This window comes from Piliocolobus tephrosceles, chromosome 6, assembly GCF_002776525.5.
Source record: "Piliocolobus tephrosceles isolate RC106 chromosome 6, ASM277652v3, whole genome shotgun sequence".
Lineage (NCBI taxonomy): Eukaryota > Metazoa > Chordata > Mammalia > Primates > Cercopithecidae > Piliocolobus > Piliocolobus tephrosceles.
The window spans coordinates 124,338,227-124,362,168 of NC_045439.1; the positions used below are offsets into that span (position 1 = coordinate 124,338,227).

The following is a 23,942-nucleotide window of genomic DNA, read 5'->3' on the forward strand; positions in this document are numbered from 1 at the left end:
CTGCCTCAGCCTCCCGAGTTGCTGGGACTACAGGCACCCGCCACCTCGCCTGGCTAGTTTTTTGTATTTTTTAGTAGAGACGGGGTTTCACCGTGTTAGCCAGGATGGTCTCGATCTCCTGATCTCGTGATTCGCCCGTCTCGGCCTCCCAAAGTGCTGGGATTACAGGCTTGAGCCACCGCACCTGGCCTTGCCTGGAAATCTTGATAAAATTTAGATTCAAATTCAATCAGCCTAGGGTGGAGCCTAAGAATCAGCACAAGTTCAGACAATGCGGGTTCACACTTCGATGCTGGTTCACACTTCGAGAGCAAGATCATAGAGAATTGATTGCCTTGAGAAAAGAGAGACCAGTTAGTAGGTAGCTTGGTTCAGAACAGTATTTTTCACACTTTCGAAAAATGCATGTTACTGTATAAAAGGATACTTATTCTGTGTGATGGAATCTGATGTTTTCTCATCTCATTTTATTTATTTATTTTAACAATAAAAGGTATAAAATCACAAATTAAAAGAAAAGAATAACAAAAAACTGAATATTTTACTTAATAAAATGGAAGCTAATTATATTGGAAAATTAGCATCATCATGTGCTACTGCTGAAATTACAGTTCGGTGAGAAATAGCTTCATGGAAATTAGGGATTCAGTATCATGTATTTTTCTTTATTCAAGCAACTCCCACTTCCATTAAAGCTACAACTGTAATGATGTTAATAAAAACATTGTCTATAATACTGTATAAGTGGAAACAATACCAAAAAAAAAGATTTTTTATAAAAGCATATTTATATAATGGAAACTAGGCAATAATTTAAAATTATTCCAAAATACATACTTCTTGAGTTGAAAGTACCTAAATATAAAGTTGAAAGAAAAGTGTGCTAATAAATACTTGATGTATTATAAACCACATTTATACAAAAATATAGCCTTATATGTGCACCAAACATTTTTTTACATGTAAATAGCTATCATTTCTAGGTTATGAAATTATAGGAGTGTTCTATCTTTTCTGGGTGTTTATAGCTCCTAATTTATTCTAATGAACATATAATTAAGTAATAAAAGTATAATTTAGTTTAAAATTACACCATACCACTCCTTTTTTCAAACACTGAAACCTGCTTTACATCCTTCATGGAAAAAGCAAGTGGCAAGGGGCCAGAATGTCTGTGTTCCACTCCTAGCTTCCATTTTGCTGTAATTCATGCTTTGAGTAAGTAATGCTGTCCCTGTTGATTCTACCTTTTCCATCTATTAAATGAGGATCAGCATTTTCTAAATTGTGGCTAACATAGGAGGTCATGTTAGGCAGTACACAGATGATCTTTTTAATTGTCATACATGTAATGTTATTTTAATTTGTATCAAGAACAAATATAGCCTGCACATCAGATGTATAGTTTATATCAAACATGGTTTCACTGATAGTATCCATTAAAATAAGAACAATGTTTTACAGAGTTTTGAAGCCTACTCAACATAAAAGTTAATTTAATATTAAGTTAAGTAAATAATAGTATAGATGATACAAATACAAGAAACATCATGAATTTACAAGCAAATGGGTAAAATACTGTTGGTGAGAGTACAGCATGGAGAAAACTTGCCTCTTGGCCTCAGAGCCTGTGCCATAGAGGTCTGCCACTTTAGAGTAAAGGACAGAGCAGTGGAAGGGATCTGTGGGCAAACAGGCCCAGAACCAGCACAGCACAATCTACATTGAAGAATGAAATTTCAATAATAACAAAATGAAATATAATTTAATATAAATTCAGCTTCATCAAATAAGAAAGATTCTGCATTATCCTTCACTTCTGTTTGGAGACAGAGGTTATAAGAAGTTCCCTCTACATATAAAAATGATACCTTCACTCCCACCTGCAAGGCAAGACCTGTGTCCAGGGTTCCAGCTGCAGGTTGTGGTACAGGCTGCAGGTGCTTGGGGACCCTGTGCTGCAAAGCACAGAAGTAGGTGCCTGAATCTCCATCATGAGAGACCAGCATATTCAAAACACTATAAAACTTCTCTTTTCCAAGCGCTTCTTTAAAATGTTTGTCTCCCTGCTCCATATGGCTTCATTGAATTAAGGTCAAAGACACAAGTCCTTTTCCAGACCCTGCCAGAACCAGTAGAAGTTAGAGAACATTCTCTCCTCATAAATACAATTAAGAATGGTGTGCATTCCCTCCTGGATACTCAGGAATGAAGGACTCTGCTCCAAAATATGGAGGCTGTTCACCCCTATTTAAACAGAGAAGCACAGACAGAGGGCATTCATTCATGGCTAACTACTTTTGGAAGATATACTCTCTTTTCAAGTCCCCATAGGTGAGCATAGAGGCCCTGACCACCCTTCTGTAATTTCCAGACTTTTAAAGAAGATACTACAAATTGCTCTTTTCAATGATATTTCCAGAGCCCCAAAATTCACAGCACAGATGCCAAGAGAAAATCAAGAACAAAACTCCCAAGGGCGTCTCCACTTTACCCATGAGACTTACTGTGGGCTCTGGTTGGGGTCTGGGAGCCCTCAAACACTACCAAGCCAATACCTTGTTTCTCTGAGTGAATATTCATAGTTCTGTTATTACAGGAAGCTGAGAGTACCCCCAGCCAACCAGAAACAAGATCCATTCCCCCATGCACAGATCACACAGCTCCTCCTGATCTCTGAAGAGGTAACATGGAAAAGGACCTTGGTAGGACCAGGTGCTGATGTGTTGGAGAGCGACACTTGTTTATCTGCTCGATTGTTGTCCTTCCTTTTTTTCTTCTGTGATACTTCCTGAGCATCTGCCATGTATGTATACAAGTTATAAATTGAATACCCAAAAAGCATTCCTCCCCAAGGAAAGCCTAGAAAGGTTATTTTCTCTCCTTTCCAATGCCGAAAGCTGTTAAATGATCCCCGAAATACAGATCTAATTGTTGGCACCGTAGCTCAATGTAATAGTATTATATCTGAGACCCGCTCCATAAGGCTCATGAGAATTCATCTTAGAATTTACACTAAGTTACATCAGGGGCAAAAATGTTTCTTCTGTGCATAAAACCTGTGAACTAAAGAAACCAAACAAGAAAGCCATTACAGTCAGTTCAAATAATTGGATGGAATAAGGTCAATGTGAAATAAAGGGTGACTCAGCCTTAACCATAGTAAAATAACATAATCAATAGCAGGAGAGTGGAAAGCTAAACCTTAATCTATACTTAAATTTTCTAGTTATTTTATCTTATGTTCTGTTTTATCCACATTTCATCTGCATTCCAGAATAACTATCATCAGTTGAAAAATTATTTTTGGTTAAATTCAATCATGTAGTTAAATTCATTTAATTTAAATCAATCTTTACAGTGGTGTGGTAAGTTGTATGTTATTAAAATTGATGATGTGTAGATGCTCTAAATTAAGTAATGTGTCCATGGCCACATAATTTAGTAAGTGACAGATACAGCAGTTAAATACCTAGAACTTGGCCAGGTGTGGTAGTGTGGGCTTATAGTCCCAGCTACTGGGTTGGCTGAGACAGGTGGATCACTTGAGCCCAGGAGTTTGTGACCAGCCTGGGCAACATAGTGATACCTGTTTCCTAAAACAAAACAAAACAAAAAAACTTTACCTTTTCATCATCACATAAAACAGGCCAATTGTTATAGGAAGCAAGAGAAAGATCTATGTTAAAACAAAAACTTCATAGGATATTTCTCTAAGAGAAAGTTGAGCACTGTAGACAAAGCCAGATGCAAGCCCCATGAGCGAAGCTCTTTTGGTCTCTGAACTTGTCTATTTTGTTTATTATTCCATTCATCAAACCTACAAAAACACCGGTTGCTTATTTAAGAAATAATTGTATAATCAACAAATTTAATGTGTGTCTGCCTTTTAAAGCTTAATTAAATTTTCTATTTCCCCATGATGTCTCCCCTTGTCTTTTCTGTATCACAGTGATCTCCTCCTGAAAATACCTTTACAACTTAATTGTCTACACACTTATAATTTTAACTATTGATTAAGTTTTTATGTATTTTTTCTTGTTCCTCACTTAATTTATAAGCTTTTTTCTGATAAGTTCATTCCAGGTAAAAGCAATATTTTATACCGCTATCAGTAGACGAATGTCCTGATACAGCACATTGTACATATAAGGGCTTCATTATTATTTTAGGTCAACATGTATTCTTCTTTTCTTGCTTATTTACTAAATGATTAACCACCGAAATGGTAAGTTTTCTCTCCCTGAACGCAAGTGACTTCTTAGTTTCTCAGTATTATAGAAGATTTTATAGTAACTTTTATAATCAGCTAACAATTACTGAGCACTTATCATGGACCAGAATTTCAAATACATATATTCATTTAATCCCTGCTGCAAATGGTAGTTCAAAAGTTAAGCAACTTAGCCAAGGTTACACAGTTGTAAGCATCCAAGATCAGATTCAAACCCAGGCAAATGGGCTCCTAAATTCTCTTAACTGCTCACTTCACTACCTCTCCTTTTTGTTCCCTAATCAACAAATCACATGGTAAACGGTGACATTCACAATGTGTGAATTGAAATGCTTCACTTGTTTACCAGTTTCTGAAAAGATGAACTATTTCTCATGGATTCAGCTGAGAAGGACTCAGTCCCATGACATTATCTGATTCAAAGACATGAAAGTGACTGAGCTGAGAGAGAACACAGGCAGGCCACACTTTGTCCTTGTTAACCTCTTTTAAAAAGGAGAGGATGAAATGTGGAGGGGAGAATACGAAAAAGCTACTGCTAAAAATTTTATTCAACTTTTATCATTTGATGCTGTGACTTCTACTCTCATATGAAACATAAATTATTCACTTATATGCTAGAACAAATACCATCTGTTTTTATCATAATAGTTTTCTTCTGTGACTAATTGCTAGAAAATTGAAGGATTTTTTGCGGTAATTGAGAAATGTTCTAATAATTTATATGAGTTTAGAGCAGAAGTGTTATGCCTAGATGGAAAAAGAAATGCTTTGGTAAAGGCTAAATTTTCAAGACTTTAATATAACTAAGGGAAAACTAAGACAGAGTATCTTTTTCTGCACACTTACAAGAGAATAATAAAATTTTATCTGTTTCATTTACCTTTTATTTTCATGTACTATTTTTACAATGTTTTGCTGAGTTCAGAGAGAGCAACCATCAGGCTCTCAGAGCCTTTACTTGCCCCCTCATTGGAATCCAATAAACATAAAAAATTCAGAGTTCTCAGTGACCCCTTTTCATCAAGCAGTAGCAGAATTCTTGTCACAGATGCAGGCGAGAGATCATGGTCTACATAAGCTCACTTCTTCCCTGCAAAAGCAGGAATGAAATCCCTGGTCTCCAGCATTAGTTGCATATTCCTTACAATGACAGGCACCGAGTTTGGATTACTGATAGAGAACCTTCTTACACCTGCTGTCATGTTCTCATAAGCTGATAAATGTAAGAATAACCAGTGTTTCTAAGAAGGAAGCTAATTAGGTTTTCAGATTTGCAAGTGGGTTCTCCGGTTATGGAACAGTCTCCACTAGTGTGCAAAAGGACGAACAGGAATTGCACTTTTAGCTAAATATCTCATAAAAGCACTTTCTTATTTTTCTATAGTTGAACTGAGACTTACTCGAGGTTTATTTTTATTTATATATTTATATTTTGAATGAATTCATATTTATACAAGTCTGCCGTAGAAGAAACCTGAACTTTTAATTTATCTTTAAAGAACTTTTAACATTTCTTGCAAGGCAGGGCTACTTGGCAACACATATCCCCAATTTTGTCTGAAAATGTCTTTATTTCTCTTGCACTTTTGAGAGATAATTTCTCTGGGTACAGAATTCTAGGTTGGTGGGTTTTTTCTGTTAACACTTTAAATATTTTACTATACTCTCTCCTCCTTGCATGATTTCTGAAGAGAAGTTGGATGTAATTCTTATGTTTTTTCCTGTACAGGTAAGGCATTTCCCCCACTCCACCCCTTGCCAGCTTCTTTCAAGATATTTTCTCTATCTATGATTTTCTAGTTTGAAAATGATATACTTAGGGTTTGGGGGAGTTTTGGCATTTATGCTACCAAGTGTTCTCTGTGCTTCTTAGATCTGTGGTTTGGTATCTGGCATTATTTTGGGAGCAATTCTCCATCATTATTTTAAATATTTTTTCTGTTAATTTCTCTTCTCCGTGTGACATTCCCATTACATGTATAGTACACTTTTACAGTTGTTCCACAGTTTTTGAATATTTTTAGATATTCTTTTCTGGGTTTTTTAGTCTTTGTTTTCTCTGCTTTTTCAGTTTTGGATGTTTCTACTGATATATATTTAAGTTAAGAAATTCTTTCCTCAGCTACGTCCAGTCTACTAACAAGTCAGCCAACGACATTCTTCATTTCTGTTGCAGTATTTTGATCTCTAGCATTTTTTTCTTGGTTTTTTCTTACGATGTCTGTCTCTCTGTTACATTGCCCATCTGTTCTGGCATGCTCTCTACTTGATCATTAGAGCTGTTGGCATATTTGTTTCAAATTCCTGGGTCTGATCATTCCAACAACCCTGATGTATTTTTCTGATGATTTTTCTGTCTCTTCAAATTGTATTTTCCCTTTTAATATGCCCTGTAATTTTTTTCTTGACAGTCAGACATGACATACTTGGTAAAAGGAACTGCTGTAAATAGGCTGTTAGTGCTATGGTGGTAAGGTGTGAGGGGAGAGGAAGTGTTCTATAGGCCCACAATTTGTTCTCAGTCTTTTAGTGAGCCTGTGTCTATGGGCTATAAACTTCTCAACTTTTCAAGTCTCTAGAAAAATCATGATTTTATCAATAAATGAGTAAAAATCATTTAACAAATTTCAGCACCCATTCATGATAAAAACTTTTGGTGAACTAGAAATAGAGTGGAATTATTTCAACTTCATAAATAATATGTTCAAAAATCTACAGCTAACATCATAATGATGAAAAACTGATGCTTTCATACTAACATCAGGAACAAGGCAAAAATGGGCCTCTCTCCACTCCTTTTCAGCATCATACTGCAAGTCCTAGCTAATGCAATAAGACAAGTAAAAAAAGAAAAAAAAAGGTTTACAGATTGGGGAGAAAGAAGCATAACTTTGTTCCCAGATGACATGTTCATGAGTAGGAAGACTCAATATCGTCAAAATGTTCATTCCTCACAATTTAATCTGTAGGTTCAATACAATCTCAATTAAAATCCCAGCAATTTTTTGTGAATATTGATAAACTCATTCTAAAGGTTATATGGAGCAGCAAAGGACCCAGAATTATGAAAAAAAAAAGGTCTTATAGGAGAATAAAGTCAGATGAATGACAATACCTGATTTTAAGACTTACTGTAAAGCTACAATAATCAAGACACCGTGACACTGGCAAAAGAATAAACAAATAAATAGATCAATGGAACAAAATAGAGAACCCAGAAATAGACCCACATAAAAGTAGTCAACTATTCTTTGACAAAGGAGCACAAGCAATACAATGGAGTAAAGACAGTTTTGTCAATAGATGGTGCTGGAATAACTGGACATTCACAGGCAAAAAAAGAAAAAGGAAAGAAAATTAATCTAGACTCTAGACACAGACCTTATACTATTCACAAAAATTAACTCAAAAAGCAACCATAGATGTAAGTGTAAAATGCAAAACAAAACTCCAAGAAGGCAATGTAGGATAAAATCTAGATGACCTTGGGTTTGGCAATGATTTACACAAAGACAAAGATACGTTCTCTGGAAAAAAATTATTGATAAGCTGCACTTCACTAAAATTTAACAGTTATGCTCTTATGAAATGCAATGTCAAGAAAATGGGAGACAAAACACAGACAGGGCGAAAATATTTGCAAAAGGCATATTTGATCAAGAACTGTTATGCAAAACACCTTAAAATTCAACAATAAGAAAACAGTCTGACCAAGAAAAATGGATAAAAGACTTTAACACATATTTCAGCAAAGAAAATATGCAAATGGCAAATAAGCATATGAGAAGTTGTTCTTTATCATATGACATCAGGGAAATGAAAATTAAAACAACAACGAGATACCATGATACACCTATTTGAATGGCCAACATCCAGACCTCTGACAAAACAAATGGTAGCAAGGATATAAACAAAAAAGAACTCTCATTCATTGTTGGTGGGAATGCAAAATGGTACAGCCACTTTGAGCACAGTTTGGCAGCTTTAAAAAAAATATATCCTTTCCATATGATCCAGCAGTTTTCCTCATTGGTATTTATCCAAGTAGTGGGAAACACATGTCTACACCAAAACTTCCAAAGGGATACTTATGGCAGCTTTATTCATAATTACCAAAACGTTGAAGCAACCAAAATGCCCTTCAGAAGATGAATGGATAAATAAACTATGATGTATCCAGAAAGAGAATATTATTCAATACTAAAAAAATGAGCTGTCAAGACACGAAAGAAACAGAGAAACCTTAAATGCATGTTACTAAGTGAAAGAAGTCAGTGTGAAAAGTCTACATACTTTATGATGCCGAGTATATGACATTCTGGAAAAGGTAAAATCATGGAAACACTAAAAGATCAGAGGTGGCCAGGGGTTACATAGGGAAATGAATGAATACCAGAGCACAAAGGACTTTTAGGACAGCAAATTACTCTGATACTAAAATGATAGATATATGGCATTACACATTTGTCCAAATCTATATATTATGCTACACTAAGCGTGAACCCTAATGTAAACTATGAATTTTGAGTGACTATGATGTGTCAATGTAAGTGCATCAGTTGTAACAAATGCATCACTGTGGTGGTGGATGTTGATAATGGGAGATGACGAATATCTGGGAAGGGATAGAGGGTATGTGGTAAATCTCTGTACCCTTCTCTAGATCTTGCTGTAAACTAAAACTGCTCTTAAAAAATAAATAATTTTTCAAAGGGTGAGGGTTTGCCAATATCTAATAGTTGGAACAATGGTAGATGTGGGAAATAATGACAATAAATGGTAAAAAAAAAAAAAAAAAAAGAGGGCAATATGAATATGAATGGCAATATATCAAAAAATGTAAATAGCTTTTAAATATATTAAATGAAGCTCCAACTCATTTATAAGTAAATGAAATATTCTTTAAACGAAATTCTAACTGATTAGTCAATGTCAAAAAGTTTAGTAATACATAAGGTTTAAGGAAAATAAGCATTCTGCCAAATCACCACTACGGATAGTATAAATTAGTGAAACTTATCTAGAAGACAATTGGGTTGAAACACACAGACTACTATGAGAATATTTCATAAACAATATTTCATATTTCTTATATTAAATAATTGACTATGATATTTTAACATTGTAATTTTATTCTGCTTTCATGTGTTATTATGTTCTGTACTTCAATTAATGAAATATTAAATTCCAATTTTCTTCTGGGTTTGGGAAGTGATCATTGCTTGTTAAACAGATAGTGGTGGAGAGCATGGGTGGTCTATTAATTATACATTTTCTCACTTTCTTTTCCCTTTTCATACCCTCTTTTCAAATACCCTCAAAGTAGAAGCACATACACAAAGCATTGTCTTCACCAGTTATTCAAAGGTCATTGGTACTTTTGATTTCTAAACCTTTCCATCAAGGCTTAACACACACTGCGTATTCCTTGTAGTCTTCTTTCACTAGGCCCATGTTTCTTCTTTATCTGGTCTTCTATGCAAGTTTTCACTTCTCCATACACTCTTGCCTTCTAAAATTTTATTGATATCACTGTCTGCTGTCACCTCCTTTTCTATTCTTTTTGTGGTTTTATGCCCTTTTCAATTTCTTTACTGTGTCTTTAATAGGATTTCACAGGGATGCAAATATAAATCTGTATGCTTAATCTTCCATCGGCACTGCAAAACTAACTCACTTAAGGACTTGTTGTTAGAAAGCCTATTGATCAATGTGACAAGTAAAGAATACTTATTATGATTTACAAATGAGTCATTTCTTCAATAATGCTTTTGATCCTTCCCTTTCTTTTTGGAACATCAGACTTTGTCTACCATCTGGTTTACCAGAAAAGAAACCTTCCTCTCTCTCTGACAATTGTTGCTTTCCTCTCTGCATTGTTTTGTTACATGTAGCATTCTGTCCCTCCTCCTTTCTTCTCTTCCCTTCTTCCTCTATTAAGAATCCTGCAGAGACATTTGAACTGAACTGAGGAGCTGTAGCTCTCCTGTCATCTATCCTGCTGTACTCTGTTAGGGAGACATTATAGAGATGCCACCTTCTCTGGCACATTTGGCTGTGTAAAAATGTAACAGACCACATCTACCTCCAGTATCTGCCAGAGTGACCTGGAACAAGAGGTGGAGGTTGAACTTTGTCTGCAAGGATGAACACAGGGACTGCTTCATTGCTTCTGTGGTTTAACCTTGAAATTACTTTGGCACTGGATGAGGAACTACTTGGTGTCAATGTCTGTTTCTAATTTCACTACCAAGAGCTGGGTTTGGGGATGTCCATTTCTTGTTTTTCTCCTCTGGCCATGTGTATGATTACTGCATTAATCAGAGAAACTGAGTCACAAACAACCATAGACTGTGCTGGAACCAGAGTGGATCACAGTGGCTGACACTCAGCACCCAGGCCTCTCGTGCTGCTCAGAGTTTGTGCTCAACTCCCCTTGCAGTCCCTGTCACTGTGTCACTCAGAGCACAGAAGTACACAGCTGAGTCTGACTCCTGAACTGAGTCTTTCTCCAAGTGGAAAGAAGTGGTTTCTTTACGGTATGTGGCTTCAAAACCTTTGTTGCTTCCCTTGTCATCATCCTTCGCGGCTTTCAGGAGGAGCTGTGGACCTTCTCCAGGATATTGGACATACCAGAAAAGGGAAGGATATCCTGTGGCTGTGTACGTGCAGTTTATAGTCAGGAAGGCCCTTTCTGAGAGAGTCACTGGCCCTTGCATCTGGGTCACTGAATCTCCACGCGTTCTTCCTAGGGAAAAAAAGAGAGAGAGAGACATAGAGAGATATGTTTAGCCTTGAGCATAGTGCTCTTTGGTGAAATTGTGGTTAAAGATTTTTTTTGGCTTGATAGAAGACAGAGTCCAAATTTTAAAAGGCATCTTACTTACCAAGCAGTAAGAGTATCACAGATACTAAGCCTGGAGAACAGTTCATCTTTAGTGTGTGACCCAAATAATAATCTTGATCCTTAACATGAAGAAATCACAGTGAAACCGACAGTGACAGCAGGAAATGAGCTTGTGTTAGGCAGCCACTCCCTCTGGTGGACAGGGGCTGAACTGGGATGAATGTTTTCCTGGCCTCCTTCCAAAAGTCCGAAATAGGTCCTCAACCCTGACCTCATTTGTAAGGCCCATGCCAGTCTCAGGTGGTCCTTGTAAATATGAAGGGCAGATGTTATCATCTCTATGGTCTATTTTATTAATTTCGTTCTTTGGACACTATCTGACATAAAAGATCTTTAGCAGAGCATCCTAGGGTATTTCTGTAGGTGAGATTTCCATTTTCTTGGATATTTTAATACAGGCCAATACTTTCATGTATCCATTGCAGGCCAGTGGTAGAACTCAAGGGGATGTCAGACAAGGGTTTTGAGTTGAAATCAGAGGGAGTGTTAAGAAGTCTTACTGTTACTGAGTCTGTTTTTCAGCACTGTATCCTAACATGTTGAGCAGTGACTGACATTTACTGATAAGATATGACCTCAGATTAATAGCTTATTCCCTCACAATTTCAATGACTCCAAGATAAATTGCTTGCTTATAACAGTCAGGCAACAAGTGTTAACACTATACTCATGGAGATCTGGCCTCAAGGACGCTTTCTACTGTGGTCATATGCAACATTTTGTTGCCAAAGTTTAATCAAATAATTTCCTCTGGTGATGTAGGGAACCCACATGTAGATTTGCATCAATAGACTGAAGCATGAGTTAGAACTTTCCTCTTCTCTTGCTTTACAAATTGATAAAGACACATCAACTGATAATCAAGGTTCTAAAACCCAGTTGTGTGAGAAATGAATTAACTTGTGAGTCATTTAAAATTACTGATGTTGGGACAAAACCACTAACTTTAGGAATCACAATTTCCAAGATTTCAAACCACAATTTCCAAGATTCAAAGGCTTTCATTTTTGAAAAACTTCCCTGGTGGTTTTCTTGCTGCCTGCCTGATAGTTGTTTACAAGATTTTGTTTGTGAACACTGTCCTATACCAAGATGGCTATCAACTATCAGAGATAACACTCTGAGGTCATCACAAAAGAAGTTCCCATGATTACACAGATTGTTAAAGCTGGTCTTTTCCTATGAAGTGTCTGCAGCAAAAACAAACACTTCATCATGCTTCCTTCCTATGAGTTTTCACTGTATAACATAACAAAAGAAAACAAAAACCTTTTCTGGTAAGATGGCAGACTAAACGCAGCTGAAATATGCCTCTTACATGGAGAGAAACTAAAATATCAAGAAAGATTTGTTCAAGTGCAATGGATTCCTCAGTTTGTGTTTTGTCTCCCATTTTCTTGACATCGCATTTCATAAGAGTGTAACTTTTAAATTTTAGTGAAATGCAGCTTATCAGTAATAAAAAATGTACCAATAAAAAAGCCCCATACCTGATGGATTCACAGCCAAATTCTACCAGACGTACAAAGAACTGATACCAATCATGCTGAAAATATTCCAAAAAATCAAGGAGAGATTCTTCCCTAAATGGTTCTACAAATTCAGTATTATCCTGATACCAAAATCTGGTAAAGACACAATGATAAAAGAAAACCAAAGGTCAAATCGTTGATGCACATAGACACGAAAATTATCAACAAAACCTAGCATCCTGAATCCAGCAGCACATCAAAAAGCTCATCTTCATTCCTGGGATCAAGTAGGCTTCATTCCTGGGATCCAAGGTTGTTTCAACACATACAAATCAATAAATGTGATTCACCACATAAGCAGAATTAAAACCAAAACTCATATGATCATCTCAATAGATATAGAAAAAGCATTCTATAAAATCCAATAATTCTTCATGATAAAAACCCTCAACAAACTAAGTATTGAAGGAATATACCTCAAAATAACAAGAGTGACCTATGACAAACCCATAGCCAACATCATGCTTAATGGGCAAAAGCTGGAAGCATTCACCTTGAGAACAGGAACAAGACAAGAATGCCTACTCTCAGTACTCCCATTCAACATAGTATTAGAAGTCCTACCCAGAGCAAGCAGGCAAAAGAAAGAAGTGAAAGGCCTCCAAATAGGGAAAGAAGTTACATTATCTCTTTTCACTAACAATATAATTCTATACCTAGAAAAGACTGAAGACTCCACCAAAAGGCTCCAGAACTAATAAATGACGTCAGGGAAGTTTCAAGATACAAAGTTAACATTAAAAAATTGGGAGCATTTCTAAAACCAATAGTGATCATACTGAGAGCTAGTTCAAGAATGCAATCCAATTTACAATAGCCACATGCCCCAAAATACCTCGGAATACAGCTAACCAATGAGGTGAAAGACTTATACAAGAAGAACTATAAAACACAGCTGAAAGAAATCATAGAGCACACAAACAAATGGAAAAATATTCCATGCTTATGGATTGGAAGAATCAATGTCATCAAAATGTCCATATTGCCCAAAGCAATCTACAAATTCAACACTATTCCTATCAAATTATCAATGTCATTTTTCACAGAATTAGCAGAAACATTCTAAAATTAATCTGGAACAAAAAAAGAGCCTGAATAGCCGAAGCAATCCTTAACAAAAAGAAAGAACAAAACTAGAGACATCACAGTACCCAACTTCAAATTGTAGTACAAGGCTAGGTAACTAAAACTTGGCCTTAGTAATGGTACAGAAACGAACACAAAGACCCATGGAACAGAATAGAGAACCGAGAAATAAAGCCATACGCCTATCATCATCTGATCTTTGACAAAGCCAACAGAAATATGCAATGGGGAAAGGACTTATTCAACAAATGGTACTGGGATAACTGCCTAGACATATGCAGATGAATAAAACTGGACTTCTATCTGTCACCATATACAAAAATTAATTCAAGAGAGATTGAAGGCTTAAATGTAACACCTCATAGAAATCCTAGAAGAAAACCTAAGAAACACACTTCTGGATATCAGCCTAGGCAAAGAATTTTTGGCTAAGTTCTCAAAAGCAATTGCAACAAAAACAAAAATTGGCAAGTGGGACTTATTTAATCTAAATGGCTTCTGCACAGCAAAAGAAACTATCAACATAGTTAGAAGACAGCTTATAAAATGGGAGAAATTATTTGCAAACTATACGTCCTACACAGGACTAGTATCCAGAGTCTACAGTGAACTTTAACAAATCAACAGGAAATGAACAAATAACTCCATTAAACAGTGGACAAAGAATTTGAACAGACACCTCTCAGCAGAAGACATACAAGTGGCCGACAAACATATTAAAAATTCTTTCATATCACTAGTCATCAAAAAAATGCAAATCAAAATCACAATGAGATACCATCTCATACCAGTCAGAATAGCTATTATTAAAATTCAAAAAATAACAGATGCTGGCAAGTTTGCAGAAAAAATGGAATACTTATACTCTGTTGGTGAGAATGCAAATTAGTTCAGCCCCTGTGGAAAGCAGTGTGGAGATTTCTCAGAAAACAAATAAAAACAGTTATGGTTCAAGCCAGCGATCCCATACCTGGCTATATATGCAAAGGAATATAAATCATTCTACTAAAAAGACACATGCATTCATACGTTTATCACAGCACTATTTACAATAGCAAAGACATGGAAACAACTTAGGTGCCCATCAGTTGTGGATAGACTATGGAAACTGTGGTACATATACACCATGGAATACTACGCAGCCATAAAATGAATGAAATGATATCCTTTGCAGAAACATGTATGCAGCTAGAGGTCATTATCTTAAGAGAATTAGTGCAGAAACAAAAAACAAAATATCATATGTTCTCATTATAAGTGGAAGCCAGACTGTGGGTACACACAGACATAAAGATGGGAATAACAGACATTGTGGACTCCAAAAGGAGGGAGAGAGGGAGGGGGAAGGGCTGAAAAACGTCCTATTGGGTACTATGTTCACTATCTAGGTGACTTCCTGTTGTGTACTATGTTCACTATCTGGGTGACCAACTAGAAGCCCAAACCCAGCATTACTCAATATACCCTTGTTACGAACCTCCACCTGTAAATCTAAAAATAAAATGAAAAAGGAAAGAAAAAACCTTCAGAAGTGTTAACAGAATAAAATTTAGGAGAAGGACTCAACTTTCTGCAAGGACCTGTAAACATTTATACCTAGACACATAGCTAAGAACAGACACTTAGTTCATTCTGTTTCCTGGAGTTCACTCTCCCCAGATTCAGATAAAGAATGCATCCAGAGTCAGCATATGAATAGTTTCTCATATACAGACTTAAATAAGAAATTCAGGCCCAGATATTGTTTGGGTTTGCAAATCTCTTCTCCTTCTCCTCCACCTTCCAAATCACTTTGTCGGACACAAGCCTAGAACTATGTTGAAAATGAATTCTGGAAAATCAGCTATAAATTTCTATTCTGATATACAAAGGGGAATGCAAAATAAGCTGGAATGATGCTGGGTTGAAAATAAACAGTAGAGCACATAGGTGAAAACTGTTATCTATACTTAAGAAAAATAGTTTAAACCCAGTGAGAACAGTTTGCATTTTGGACCGTATCAGAAGACTTCTGTGATGTTGAAGACATGTACTTTTAAATTTGGATTTTTTAATGGTTTTGTTGATGTATAATTTACATAAAAATTAACTGCATCAAAGTAAAGTGAACATTTTTATAAGATTTGACATACATATGGACTTGTGATGCTGTTATCACAATCAACATGATGAATATTCACATCACCCCAAAAGTTTCTCATTTTTCTTTGTACTTTTTCTCTTAACCTTCCTATCTCCCATGCCCATTTCCAAGCAAATCTCTGTCACTATATATTAGTTTGTGTATTTTATAATTCATAAAAATTAAATCATATACACTTTTTTGGCTTATCTTCTTTCACTTAGCATAATTATTTTGAGATTCTTCCATGGTGTCATTTGAATCAATGGTTTATTTCTTTTTATTTCTGAGTAGTACTATTACATTATATAGATATAAAACAACGTGTTTGTTATTTACCTGTTAATGTACATTTCAGTTAGGCCCAGTTTGAGGCTGTTACAAATAAAGTTGCTATGAATATGTGTATTCAAAATTTTGTGTAGGCATATTCTGTCTTTTCTCTTAGGGCAAATAACTTGGAGTAGAATGGCTGCATCAGATATCAGGTGTATATTTGACTTATTTAAAACCTGCCCGATTATTTTCCAAACTAATTATATTGCTTTGTATTTCCACCAGTAGTACCTGAGAGTTCCAGTTGCTCCACATCCTTGTCAACTCCACTCTAATAGGTATGTAGTAGTACTTAATTGTGACTTTAATTTGCGTATCCCTAATGACTAATGATGCTAAGCATGTTTTCATATGCCTATTTGCCGTTCATATAGTTTCTTTGCTGAAGTGTTTGTTCAAGTCTTTTGCCCATTTTATTCACTTTTCTATTTTTTTTTTTTTGTTAATGGATTCTGTGGGTTCTTTGCATAACTCAAATAAATGACTTTATCAGATACCCAATTTGCAAGTATTTTTCCAGTCTATAGCTCATCTACTAATTCTATTGACAGAGTTGTTTCCAGAGTTTTAAATTTTTATGAAAACCAATTTATCAATTTATCAACTTTTTGTTTTTTATGGGTCATGTTTTGCTATCGTATCTAAGAAATGTTTGCATAGGCCAAGGTCACAAAAATTTCCTCCTATTTTCTTCTAGAAGTGTTATGATTTGGAGTTTTACATGTATGTTTATGATCACTTTAAGTAACTTTTTGTATACGGTATGAGAGTGTCGAAGTTTATTATTTTGCATATGGATATTCAATTATTTAAGCACTATTTGTTGAAAAGACTATCCTTTCCAAATTGAATTGCCTTTGTACCTTTGTCAAAAAGTAGTTGTTCATGTATATATGGGTCTATTCCTGGGCTCTATTCTGTTCTATTAATCTGTTAGTCTATCTGTACACAAATGCCACATTGTCTTGATTACTGTGGAAAACGGCTTGCAGTAAGATAGTATTATCCCTCCAAATTTTTTCTTTTCCAATGTTGTTTTGGCTATTCTAGGTGCCTTATGTTTCTGAATAAATTTTATAATGAGATTGCTAATTGTAAACAAAAAAATGATGAACTTTTATTGTGGTTATATTGAATCTATAGAATAATTGAAACAGAACTGACATTTTAACGATATTGAGTCTATCAATCTATGAACATAATTTATCTCTCCATTCTTTAGGTCTTAATTTATCTCCTGAGGTTTTGTGGATTTAAGTTACCAGGTCTTCTATATTTCATAAGATTAATCTGTAAGCATTTAATATTTTTGATGCTGTTGTAAATGGTATTGTGTTTTTAATTTTAATTTCTGATTGTCCCATGTGAAAATATGTAAATACAATTAATTTTTACAAATTGATCATTGATCCTGCGACCTTTAAAATCTTACTTATTTGTTCTGGTAGATTTTCTGTAGATTCTTTGGATTTTCTACTTAGACAATTATGTTGTCTGCAAATAAAGCTTGATTTATTTCTTCCTTTCCAAACTGTATGCCTGTTGTTTCTGTCTCTTGCCTTATTGCACTGGATAGACATTCTAATACAATATTAAACAAAAACAGTGAGAGCAATAACTTTTATGTCTGATCTTAGGGAGAAAGAAGCCTTTAGTTTTTCACCAAGTGTGACACTTGACATAAGTTTTTGTAAGGTTCCTTTATTAAGTTGAGAAAGTTCCTTTTAATTTCACATTTAGAGAGAGTTTTTAATCAGGAGTGGATGCTGGATTTTGTCACATGCCTTTTCTGGGTCTATTGAGAATATCCTCATTATTAGATCATCTGCTACTTGTTAATCTTCTTTGATACATTATTGATGAATTCTCACAACAAATACTAAAGAAGCTATCACTGTCACATTTTACAAAAAATGAAACACAGCACGCAAGTATTCAGCAAGTACATGGCAAAGTTAATAGTTTTGAACATAAACCTCATTAAAAGCAAAACATGTGTTCCCTATTTTTTCCAGTATAAATCGCTTTCAGAGAAATTTGAGAGGGAAGTTAGAAGACACCAAAATGACTTTTTCCCAAGCCCTTGAAATATTTTAAGACAGCAAGTTAATAGGTGCTCCATTTATCCAAATGAATTTTTTTTAATAACTAAATAATTTCAGGTCTGATTCTTTGACTAAAAGAGGAAAGAAAACATATTTTAGGCCGGGCGCGGTGGCTCAAGCCTGTAATCCCAGCACTTTGGGAGGCCGAGACGGGCAGATCACGAGGTCAGGAGATCGAGACCATCCTGACTAACACCGTGAAACCCCGTCTCTACTAAAAAAACTAGCCGGGCGAGGTGGCGGGCGCCTGTAGTCCCAGCTACTCGGGAGGCTAAGTCAGGAGAATGAGGTGAGCCCGGGAGACGGAACTTGCAGTGAGCCGAGGTCCGATCACTGCACTCCAGCCTGGGCAACAGAGCGAGACTCCGTTCCAAAAAAAAGAAAAGAAAACATATTTTAAAGGATGAACAAAGTGCAGTTTAGGAGCTGACCACCAGGTAGTGGCATAAGCATTCTTTTCAGACCAATTATTAAACACCTGATGAGCAATGCATGATAGCAAGGCTGAAAAGATCTCTAAACTTCTGTGAACCACCAGAGTACTGGAACTTTATTCATGGCCGGTGATCACTCTCTTTCTGTTCCTGGAAACTCGCTTGTGATAAAGGAGTGTAAAGCATAGTTGTTCAAATTAACCAGTATGAAAATTTCTCACATACAGGATCAGAGCTTAATTCTTTCTAATGACTAACATTATTTAAAGCATGGGTTAGTCTGTGCACAGTCAGTCATCATTATGAAGCATTATTTCACAAGATTATGCAAGGTTTAAGGACATAAATGAGAATAATTTTCAAGAATATTCCAAAAATCTGAACTCTATACAATCCATCAACTTGAACAATACTTACTGGTCCAGCAATTTCTAGAATAAAACTTGGTACAGTTCACAATAAAAGAAAAATACAAAAACAATAATATGGAAGCCAAAACTTTGTCATAAATATGGTTGAATAAAATCATCATTTTCCCCTTGTCTTCATAGAAATAATCTAAATGCAACCAGAAATTTAATAACAATAACACTATATCTAAAATTGGGGTCAAATTAAGAGAGAGAACCCAAATATTTTTAAAAGCCAACAAAATTAAATGAGCCTGCACAAATGCACATATACATGCAAGTACAGTGAATCATCCTAGATCCAAATGAAACAATCCACCAAACCAGGTATTAGAATATCTTTGACCTTCTTAAAGTTTGTTAATATCAATCATTATATTAACCGATTTCCAAGTATTAAATAACCTTTACATTCCCAAAATAAATTCAACTTAATTATGTTGTATTTTTTGTGCATGTATTTGTCCCTTCTCACTATTTTTTTCTGGATCGTGTTAGTATTCTAATTGTTTTCAAAATATCATGTTGTGGTTTTATCATTGATTTTATTATTTTCCTTTGAGCTATTAATTTCTTGTTTTTATTTTTAATTCCTTCAATCTACTCTCAACCTTTTTATTTTACTGTTTATTTTATAACTCCTGGAGTTGTATATTGAATTAGTTTACTTTTATTTTTCATTGTTTACTGAAAATTCATCAATTGGAGTCAAGTGACTTAAGTTTAAGTGTTGAATCTTTATTTACTAGATCTATGGACTGAGGTAAAACTTTCTGCTTCTATATCTCTCTAGTATGCAGACGGCACATTATTTTCTCCTGGTTTAATATTTTCAATTACTAACTAAACATTGCTTTAAAAACATGTATCCAAATACAAATTATTCATCTCATTGATCACATCATCATGTGTTAGAATATTTATTCATAGAAGGACATCATTCTTTGACTTCTCAATATTTAAACTAAATTTTGAAGGGCCTGATGTATTAAAGATTAAAATGATTACATTATGAAGTTCATACTTCTATGTATGCTTGAAGTTTTGCAGCCTACATGAGTTATCCTGAGGGACACGAGACTAATGTCCCATTCTCCACTCTACTGTCACAATATCTGAAATTCCACCATTAAAGATGCTTGTGGTTAGAACTAATAAATGAATTTAGCAAACTTGAAGGATACAGAACAGCACTCAAAACTCAATTGCGTTTCTATACACTAACAATGAACACTTTGGAAATTAAGAAAATAATTCCATTTGCAATAGCATCAAAAAGAATAAAATATTTAGGAATAAACTTAAACAACGATGCTAAGACTTGTACAATGAAAACTAAAATGCTTCTGAAATAAATTAAATAAGGCACAAATCAGTTGAAAGACATTTGATATTTATGGATTGGAGAATTTAATATCATTAAAATGTTGATGCTACCCAAAGCAATCTACAGATTCAATTCAGTCCCTATCAAAAGCCCAATAGTGTTTTGCAGTAATAGAAAAATCCATCCGAAAGTTCATATGACATCTTGAGAAACCCCAAATAGCCAAAATAATCTTGAAAAAGAAAAACAAGTTAGGATGATCTCACACTTCCTGATTTCAAAGCTGATTACAATGCTACAGTAATATAGCAAAAGCTGTGTGGTGCTTGCAAAATGACAGTCGTATAGACCAATGAAATACAACAGACAGCCCAAAATTAACCTTTGCATTTTATGACAAAATTATTTTAGAAAAGGGTCCTAAGACTGTTTAAGGATGAAAGGAAAGTCTTTTCAACGGTGTTGGGAAAAACTGGATATCTACATGCAAAAGAGTGAAACTACATCTTATCTTACAGGGAAAAGCTTCACGATTTAGATTTGGCAATAAATTCTTTTTCTTTTTTTTTTTTTTTTTCAGCCTTCAGAAAGCATGAAGTTGGCAATAATTTATTGGCTATGATACCAAAAGCGTAGGATGCAAAAGAAAACTTAGATAAATTTGACTACATCAAAATTAAAAACTACTGTGCATCAAAGTGCACAGTTAATGGAGTGACAGAGTGAATAAACAACCCATGGAATGGAAAAAAATATATATCAGATCATATATCTGACAAAAGATCAATATCCAGAATATATAAAGAACTCTTACAAATCAGTAGAAAAAAAGACAACCCAGGCCAGGCATGGTGGCTTACACCTGTAATCCCAGGAATTTGGAGGCTGAGGTAGGTGAATTGCTTTGGCTCAGGAGTTCAAAACCAGCCTGGGCAACATGGCAAAACACCATCTCGAAAGAAAGAAAGAGAGAAAGGAAGAGGAAAGGAAGAAAGGAAAGAAAGAGAGAAAGGAAAGGAAAGGAAGAAAGAAAGAAAGAAAGAAAGAAAGAAAGAAAGAAAGAAAGAAAGAAAGAAAGAAAGAAAGCCCAATTAAAAATGGATAAAGGAGTTATACAGGAATTTTTCCAAGGAAGATATACAATTGACCAATAAGCACAGGAAAAGATACTCCTCATTGTCACGAATTATTAGGGAAATGCAAATAAAAACCATAATGACATACTACTTAATGCCCATTAGTATGGCTACTATTAATATCAAAAATAATGATAACAAAAGAAGTGTTGATGAAATGTGGAGATATCAAAATGCTTTTGTCTTGGTAAAAATGTAAAACGGTACGGCAACCACTGTGGAAACCAGTTTGGCAGTTCTTTAAAAAATTAAAAATAGAATTATTATGTGATTCAGCAATTGCACTTCTGGGTATATCCCCTCCAAAATTGGAAGAAATGGAGGATATACCCCAAATATTGAGATGTTTGCATGCTCATGTTGACAGCAGCTTATTCACAATAGCCAAAAGATAGAAACAGCTCAAATTTCCATTGACAGATAAATAGATTAACAAAATAGGGTATGTACACACAGTTGAATAATATGCAGCCTTATAAAGGAAGGAAATTCTGAAAACCTGCTTCATGCTATCACATGAATAAACTTTGAGGACATTATGCTAAATGAAATAAGTCAGTTACAAAAAAACATTGTATGATTCCAGTTATACAAAGTACCTAGAGTAGTCAAACTTATAAAGACAGAAAGTAGGGATGGTTCCTAGGGATTATGTGGAGAAGAGAATAGAGAGCTATTGTTTAGTAGGCACAGAGTTTCAGGTTTCCAAGACGAAAAGAGTTCTCAAGATGGATGGTAGTGATGGTTGCACAACAAAGGAATGTACTTAACACTACTAAAGTGTGTCCGTTTATAAATGGTTAACAAGTCAAAATTTATGTTATATATATTTTTCCACAATTAAAAATAATTTAAAAATTTTTAAACATGTTTCTCTTTAGGATTTATACTATACACATCTACTTTTCAAACGCAAATATAAGAGGATGTTGCAATACAAGATCACTTGCCAACCAACCATTATCATTCAAAACTTAGGGAAGGAGAAAATGGTGTTGGAGGTAGGAGAAGATTGAAACGAATGAGGATTTTGCATGGTGGAACAGGTCTGCGGGTGTGCAAAGTGATCCACATGATGGCATAAATGCTTTTGAAAGAGTAGTAAAATGAAGGACAAAAGCAGAGAAAAGAGAGACTTCAAATTCTGTCTCTCTACAATGTCCCTCTAAGAGCCAGTAATTTATTAATCATTTTATGGATAAATCTGGTATGGGGCAGGTAAACCCTACAGTATAGAAATTGAGCTATTACATGCTAGAGATCACAATAAGATTGTTATATGGACTGAGTTTTCGGCACAAAGTTTGTCACTCTGTAGGTGCTGAAAGATTTTTTAAAAATAAATGGATATATAAGTGAATAAATAAGTTTTTAAAAATCAAGCTGTATTATTTTGTTAATACACTGCCTTCCGGGTTTTAATTACTTAATTTAAATATTTGCATCTCTACTCAAGAGTAAATTTTTTGTCATTAAAAAAACTGAATACATTTGTTAAACTAAGGTAGAGTGACCATTTCCATATTATGTTTTACCTGTGATTACAAAGGTTTTCCCGGAAGTAGGTGCCAAGAAATACAATGATAATGACTGCAGAGTTAGTGAAAGACAACATTTCTCAACTAAAAAATCGATTTTTGGTGCATTCCAAAGTTATCTTTTAGTAGTCTTTTTCTAAGATTCCAATTTTAGATGTCATTTCTATTGAATTTGAACTAATTATTGATTAGGCTGAAAGTGTGTGACTTCTTTACTGGTTCTCTCTAACTACCTAAAAGGTAAACCGCTATTTGTAAACCCTAACTTGGGGTGAGATGTGAGTGCGTGTGTGTGTACATGCCTGCAATATCGTTCACATCATCCCTTAGATATTATGTTAGTTAGAGTGAACATATCATGCCTGTCTAGACTGTGTGTTGTAACAAGTTTGAGGATTATGAAACTCTTTCATAAAATGTCTATGACAGACTCCATCTAATAGATGTGAAAGTAGCTGTAAAAGTACATTTGGCTTATTTTAATTTGTTCTCTACTATTTATTTGGTAGAAATATCTAGAGGTTCTATTATAGTAAATGGTTCAAGAAATCCACTCGCCTTGCTCATTCTATATTGAAAACAATAGCAGCTACATTAGAGGCAGCAGCATAAGCTACACAAGCTCTTGGTACTCAGAGAATTTGAAGAGACATTTTCAACTAAATAAGATTTCAGACTCAGAAATAAAATGAGGTACTTTAAAAATTTGAAATTTAAATTTTAAAAGTAGAATTTTAAAATTATAAATTTTAAAAGTAGAATTTTAAAATTA

At 34.8% G+C, this 23,942-nt stretch overlaps 3 gene segments (V, D, J or C); all 3 read right to left on the bottom strand.

Moving 5' to 3' along the window:
- Nucleotides 1–23,942, bottom strand: part of LOC111554712 — a 729,812-nt gene that overhangs the window by 599,647 nt on the left and 106,223 nt on the right. The window contains 2 exon segments of the C gene segment in view: nt 10,698–10,985; nt 11,125–11,236. Of these exon segments, the coding sequence occupies nt 10,698–10,985; nt 11,125–11,170 (334 nt within the window).
- LOC111554720 overlaps nt 1–23,942 on the bottom strand; it is a 687,176-nt gene that overhangs the window by 573,345 nt on the left and 89,889 nt on the right.
- The window catches only part of LOC111554718, a 654,935-nt gene that overhangs the window by 568,379 nt on the left and 62,614 nt on the right, over nt 1–23,942 (bottom strand).